General features: G+C 41.1%; 1 protein-coding gene across 1 annotated transcript; it reads left to right on the top strand.

The window, feature by feature from the left end:
* Positions 1-2,889: 2,889 nt before the first annotated feature.
* Positions 2,890-6,936, top strand: LOC147636730 (pentatricopeptide repeat-containing protein At1g11290, chloroplastic-like). The gene is made up of 3 exons (XM_086800215.1): positions 2,890-3,202; positions 3,426-3,505; positions 3,973-6,936. Exons 2-3 carry the CDS (start codon positions 3,497-3,499, stop codon positions 6,529-6,531), a joined length of 2,568 nt encoding a protein of 855 aa, XP_086656341.1. The 5' UTR covers positions 2,890-3,202; positions 3,426-3,496; the 3' UTR covers positions 6,532-6,936.
* Positions 6,937-7,719: the final 783 nt, after the last annotated feature.

Genomic DNA, 7,719 nt, shown 5'->3' with positions numbered 1-7,719 from the left:
TTTTCAAGTTGATGCAATGTATCCCATTGATGCCTAACTTTAGATTTAAATTATGAAGGTAAGAATTTCTTTTTCACTAGACTTTGAAACCTTTTCCATGAATCCGGTTTGTCACGTCCTTGCTTGATGACGCTCCACCATAAATTTGCGCTATCCACCATGTGATTAGCCGCACATTTGATCTTGTCCTTCTTGGAAAATTTCTCCCCCGAAAAGTAGTCATCCAATTGACTAAGCCATGCCAAAAGGACTCAAGCATCTTTCTTGCCATCATAATTCTGAAATGAAAAAGCTTTACGACTGATTTTAGAATCTTTCCGTGAATTTTGTGCTTGAAGTGTAGTATTGACAGCTCTTTGGATGATGTCCTCTTCGTCATCATAAGATGGCAAAGAGTCACGCTGACACCTTCGACTCGTGAGCTGTCGCTCCAATTCAATTCGCATCTCTCTCTCTTCTACAATTTGTTATTGTAGAGAGTGGAGTTGCTCTTGAATTGAAGGTAAAATAGGAAAATTTGCCATAGTGCTCATGCAAACAATGTAAATAAGTAAAATTGATATTATTTGATGTATGTAAATAAAGCAAATGATTGTACTTATCTCAATTCTCTCGCAATTCGATTTGTGTTGAAACTAAACAAAGACTTTGGTTCAATGGTTGGGTCGAATTCCCTTCGTTTCGCACAAGTCCCGAGCAATTCCGAGTGATTTAGGAGACTTGGGCTAGTCGAAATGCTGAAGAAATAATTTTTTGCACCTTGAACACTACTCAAACAATTCTAAAAACTTGGCCAAACCTCTATAATAATTTTTGAGAATTTTTAAAAATTTTTAGAAATTATTTTGGAATTTTTTGGCATTTATTTGGCCTTTTTAAGCCTCTTTGAGCCCTGAAAAATCAATTTTCTGCACCCAAAAATCTGAAAATTGCAATTCTTTGGAATTTCCCTTGAAATAAGAAAATAGGTAGTGTGAAAGCTCCAAAAGTTGATGTGACATGCATTGGGCTTGGGAAAAGTAGAATTGAGTTAAGTTGAAGATTTGGGTTAATTGAGATTAAATAAGCTTAATTGAGATTTGTGTGGGCTTCTTCTTCTCATGCTTTTTCGTCCGTGAGGCTGCATTTTGGCGCATCGAATTTGCTTGATTATATATATTTTTCATGGCTAAAACTCACACAGCATGCAGTCCGTCCATTATAGATTGCTTCTACCTTGAACCTTTGCAAAAACTGAACAGGGCAGGTGAGGTTTTTGGCCATGGGGAATCCATCTGTACGGTCAGATCTGAATTTCATGAAGCTTTGAGCAAAACCACTTTTTGATGAAGAAGAATGGTTTTGGGAAGAGGTAAGTGGGTTTGAGAAGTAGAGCTAGTTTGAGAATTTGAATTTTTGGTTAAAGACCACAAACCCTTCTTTTGCCCACCGGTTAAAAGCCTGCAACTTTCTTGAGAGTTGTGTTGATGAAGACCTTTCCCACCTTTCCACAAATCTCCTAGCCCAAGCTCTGATACCACTGAAAACGGAATCGTTCTCTAGGATAGCTTGTGGAACACTTGAGAAATTCAACACATAAATTCAACCATGAAAACACATGCTTTGCAGGTTTCAACAAAATCAAATAAATTAAACAAAAACATAGCAAACATAATACTTAGCTCCAAGACAAACATGCTGGGTGCAATCTTCCCCCCCCCTTGTGCGTGGCCTTCCCCCACACAAGAGTATTTTTATTAGCTTTCAACCAAAAATAGGCCATAGCCCCCAAAAATATACAAAGTGTGCTTTTAGAGAGCACGACACTCTTCCACAACAAAAATAGAGTGTCCCAAAAATTGGGGCTAGGGTAAAGCCTTTAGGCTTTAATAAATTCAACATTATAAATGTATTTTTTCCAATGTATCAAAATGAAAAAATCAACTACTAAGGTTACAAGCTACGCTTGTAAAAATAAATATGATGCGCATAAGAAACATTCTCCTCAACATTATTCATCAATCCTCGTAATCTTCATCACCTGAAAATATAAGCCCAATTAATAATTAAATTAATCCCACAAATATTAAACAGGCACAAACCATCACCAACTCATGACTACCAGGTGTAAGTACTCCAGGAATCACCCTGCCATACAAACCTAACAGAAATAATCATAGACGGCCCCAAGCATACGTCATATATTAATATTTATAGTGGTGTCACCCACGATATTAACCTAGCCGACATGACGCAAGAGTAACCTAGGCGTCCCCAAATTACTCAAGAGAGGAAAATAATATTCTTAAAGAGGACTTAAAATATATTCTCATGACAGCTCTGCCTTCACCCCCTTAGCAAAGGAGCATTTATTATGACAATGGAGTGAGGACATGACGGATGAGCTAGTGCATCCACACAGGAAGTTGCATTGTGCGGCTCTATGGCAAAGTGCCAAAACGACGCTTGATTCGGCAAGGCTAAGGCAAGCTTTTGACTATTAGTATTCTCTCAAAATTAGGGCATGTAGATTGAAAGGTCTCGTCACATTCCAAGGTTCACAGAAAATGTCACATATGCTTCTATATTATCGTACATTCATAAGTTTAGAACAATAGAAAGAGTCATGCAGGGAAATTTTAATGAAACCTTCTATTACTTTTTGGCCAAACGTGCATAAAGTGAGGCAAAAAGTGGTCTTGTTACTGTAACTCTATTTTCTGTTACATTGAATCCTTGCAAGAGAAACATAGGATCTCGATCCTCAACATCTGCATGCAAACATTCAATCTTTGTTGGGGAATGTTCTTTGCCACTGATAGGACAAACTCATGGCGTGTCCACACCTGTCCGGTTGTCCGGTGCATACATGTTGTCCAAAAGAGGTTTGGTCAAAACTCATGGCGTGTCCACACCTTGTCCGGTTTTGTCCGGTGCATACATGTTGTCCAAAAGAGGTCTGGTCAAAACTCATGGCGTGTCCACACCTTGTCCGGTTTTGTCCTGTGCATCAATCAAAGGCCTAAGAACTGTTTGCTCCGGGCAAAGTAACCATGGATTCCTGCACGATGGTCTGCTTGTTCAATTTTTTGCAAGGTCCTGCAATCTTCCTATGTGGGGAAAGTATGTGTTTCACCATCATCATGATCTTCGAAGAGGGGTTTCCCCTTTATTCCAAGCGGCAGGGAGGCGCCAACATGGCTTGCAAGGCCATTGCCATCAGGTTTTTTTCCTGGTTTCTGACTTAATTGCATTCGTACTTGAAAATTCTGCATTCTGATGAAGCTATTGCTTTGTGTGTCCTAATCAAGGCTTTAGTCTTACAATGTCTTCACCTAATCAAGGCTTAATCTGATAAGCCTAACCCTGTTCCAGGATTAATATGTTAATCCTAACCCTAATCAATCAATGGTTGCACTGCCATTTAACCTAATTGTTTGTTACAGGTGTCAGAAAGCAAAAGTTCGACCTCATTGGGAGGAGGCTTCCTGAGATTACCCATGGCGCAGTAAAGGTGATGAAAATGGTGAGTTTACACAAAAGAAAAATTACATTTATTTAACATACAAGCTCTGATAGCACCTACACATAAACATAAACATATGCATGCATACATACCTTCATTCACACATCATGTTGTTTCTACATATATATGTAGGTATGTTTGTAAGTGTATGTGCACATGTGTGCACGTGCGCGCACACATACTCACAAAAAAAATGCACGCACATACATTTAGTGCAAAATTTATGTATGTGGGTATGTAAGCATGCATGCATGCATGTATGTAGGTGCACAACATACTCACAAAAAGAAACACACGCACATACATTTAGAGAAAAAATTTCATATCATCATATTGATTGTAAGTGTAAGGAGCCAGGTTGATATTAAGATGCGGTACTTTAACATATTTTTTTAGGCTCGAGTTTGATGGGTTATTATTTCAAAATTTCTCCTTGTACTTAACTTGAGGTTCTTATGTTTTATCAGAGTTGTTCAAGTAACCCCGTCTTTGTACACAAGGGGGCCAGCCTGTCCTCAGGGATTCGAAAATGGGCAAGAATGATGGTAGCCGTCTCTGAAGGTGCACTGGAATCAGTATGCACAGGATTTGATGATATTGATAAGGATGTGAGCAAATTCTGTCTGGAGGGACGGATTCATGAAGCCCTCATGCTCATGAATGGGGCAGTCAAACAAGGCATTTGGCATTCAGTGAAGCTTTACTCATGCCTTTTGAAGGCATGCATCCGCTCAAATGCTTTCATAGAGGGTAAGCAAGTGCATGATCTTATAATTGAAAGTGGCTATGATGCCAACATTTTTTTGGAAAATACTCTCGTGGACATGTATGCCAAGTGCGGGAGCTTGTGTGATGCATCCCAGATTTTCAGCAAAATGCGTAAACACAATGTTTTTTCATATACGGCGGTCATTTCGGCATATACCAAGCATGGTGAAAGTGAAAAGGCTATTGAGCTGTTTCAACTAATGCAAAGTGCAGGTTTGGTGCCTGACAAGTTTGTGTATACCCTTGTTTTGAAATCGTGTGCGGTTCTAGCAGCTTTTGAATGCGGCAAACAGGCTCATTCTTTCTTCATAGTCAGTGAATTGGAACCAGACGTCTATGTGGACAGTGCTTTAATCGACATGTATGTGAAATGCAGCACTGTATCTGATGCCCGCCAAGTGTTTGACAAGGCAAAAGAAAGAGATGTCATTGTATGGACATCCATGATTGCAGGTTATGCACAGCTAGGAGATAATGAAGTGGCTCTTCAATTGTTCAATCAGATGCAACTAGAAGGTGTTAAGCCCAACAATGTTACATGCCTCACCATCCTCAAGGTCTGTTCTTCCCCGGCAGGTTTGAAAGATGGCAAGCAGGTTCATGTGCTCATATTAGCAAATGGCATGGAGCCTGATATACCTTTGGGGAACACCCTTGTCGATATGTATGCAAAATGCAATAGATTAGAGGATGCATGCCATGTATTTGACAAAATTAGGAGCCGAGATGTGGTCTCATGGAATGTAATGATTATGGGATATTTCCAGCGGGGCCTCAACAAGGAGGCCCTGATACTATTTGAGGAAATGCAAAAAGAGGGCATAGGACCGGACCAAATCACATTGGTCGGTGTCCTGAAAGGATGCACCCAACTGTCAAGTGTGGAACTGGGCAAGTTGGTACATGCTTGTACAATCGAAAGTAGCTCTGAATCAGATATCTTTTTGCAGAGCAGTCTGGTAGACATGTATGCAAAATGTGGAAGCATGAAGGATGCACGAAAAGTTTTTGATGACATGGACAAAGCAGACGTGGTCTCGTGGACAGCAATCATTGCTGGGTATGCCAAAGAGGGCCTTGGCAAGGAAGCACTGGCTCTGTTTGAGCAAATGAAACGGGAATGTGTGAAGCCAGATGAGATTGCCTTTATCAGTTCCTTGAAAGCGTGTGCCAGTCTGGGAGCATTGCAACGTGGCAAGCAAATCCATACTGATATCATGAGAAGTGGCTTACAATCCAACCTGATGGTGAGAAATGCCCTTGTTGATATGTATGCAAAATGTGGTAGTCTGAAGGACGCCCTTGAAGTGTTCAGTAGTAAGGGAGCACGAGATGTCGTCTCATGGAATACAATAATCTCCGGCTATGCTCAGCAAGGGATTGGTAAGCAGGCCCTAAATTTTTTTGACCAAATGAAGGAGGAAGGCCAAGAGCCAGACGAAGCGACATTTCTTTCTGTTCTGACTGCATGCAGGCATGCAGGGCTGGTCGACCAAGGCCGTCGTTATTTCGACTCCATGAGTCAAGAACATGGCATTTCACCAACTATGGACCATTATGCATGCATGGTTGACCTTCTTTGCCGCGTGGGTCGTGTAGATGAAGCAGAGGCTTTCATTCTTAAGATGGGGGTGGATCCGGATGCGATCGTGTGGATGTCCCTGCTTGGAGGTTGTAGATGCCGGGGCAATGTTGAGATAGGAAAGCATGCCTTTGAGCACATTCAGAAGCTAAATCCAAAATTTTCAGGAGCTTATGTGCTACTCTCCAACATTTTTGCCATGGCTGGCATGTGGGAAGACGTAGCAAAGGTCAGGAATGAAATGGATGTTTTGGGGGTGAAGAAGGAGGCTGGCCACACTTGGATCGAGGTTGCAGATGAAGTTCATACGTTTTTGGCCGCAGATAGAAACCATCCACGACGGAAGGACATTCAGGCCGAGCTGAAACGACTGTCGGCCATTATGAAAGAAGCAGGCTATGAACCAAACTTGAGCGTGGTGCTTCACAATACAGGAGAGGAAGAGAAGGAAGATACGCTCTGTGAGCACAGTGAGAAGCTAGCTATTGCTTTTGGGCTCATTAGCACACCTCCTGGAACACCAATTCGCATCATGAAAAACCTTCGAGTGTGTGGTGATTGCCATGCTGCTATCAAGATGATTTCTAAGATAGAAGGTCGGGAGATTTTTGCAAGGGATGCCAATCGCTTTCATCACTTCAAGTATGGGGTGTGCTCATGTGGGGATTATTGGTGAATTTAGTCAGAAGGGGACAACATTTTATGAACCCACAGCTACAAGATTTCTCTTCAAAATACATGTTAGATTTGAAAATTCTTTTCATTGAGGCCAATACTGTTGAATTAGACTGCATGTCAGTCACCATTAAGAACTTGTAAAAGGAGGGTAGGGGAGGTCCCGAGCTCAATTCTCGGCTGGCCCCCATTGGTATCATGGCCGCCTTGCAGCCTTAAAGTTGTAGCGCTTTCTGGTTGGCGGTTACCAAATTAGGACTACAAAAGGATCTGTTTATGAAAACAAAACAAAAAAGGCACGGAGACTTTGTTTAATCCAACGTTGTAAGGCACACTCTGATCTCAAGTTAGCCACATTAAATGTACTATTGTGATTATAAAAAAACCATTCTTTTGGTGTTTGAAAGCTTCTTCTTCCCATCGTTTGGACTAATAGGCATGGATACCAGTAGCCATTATGGTCTCCAATTGAGGGAAGACCAATAAGTGAAATTTTGCTTTATCCAGTAGAATTTTCATACGATGTTGCCAACTCAGCACCTCATTTGGTTTTCGTTTTTTGCGCACAACTTTGGGGCAGTGTTCTTCATCGTATTCTGGAGTAGTTTTGTCAGATCTACCATAGATAGGTATGTAGATACACAAGAAAGTATCAACAGACACTTACCACGCCGGATCTGGTCTACAAGCTACACTTCAGCGCATCAATCTCCACATCTTACGAGTAAAAATTTTACTCACTTTACTTCGCATTTCTTTCATACAACTTGTAGGTCTCCATTGTTACTAACCTTATTAGCAACCACCTTGGTTACATCAAAGGAGCACTTACCACTTTGGGGGTTGCATGATTACTTGCTTGGGTATTATCAGAAATGGTAGACAGTAATGTATTTTGGAGGTTATTTGTTGAGGATAAGCTTGATGGGACAAACTACCCGTTATTGTTTTTAATGATGCGGCATGTATTGGTAGCCAAAGGGCTATGGAATGTTGTAGTTGGTATTGAGAAACATCATGGTTTCTCTGATGAACATAATGTAGAAGACACATATGCAAACATGGACTCAGTTTCACGTGATGCTTTACCACAGCATAGCATACCTCTTACACAGGAACAAACAAAGTGGTATGGAGGAAGAGATGCGTAAGCACATGCGTTGCTTGCTTTGTTAGTTAAGAGGAGTAT

This window comes from Cibotium barometz, chromosome 7 (genome assembly GCF_041138505.1).
Source record: "Cibotium barometz isolate CiBa-2024 chromosome 7, ASM4113850v1, whole genome shotgun sequence".
NCBI lineage: Eukaryota > Viridiplantae > Streptophyta > Polypodiopsida > Cyatheales > Cibotiaceae > Cibotium > Cibotium barometz.
Note: the sequence above shows the minus strand (reverse complement) of the source record. Positions and strands in the feature narration are given on the sequence as shown.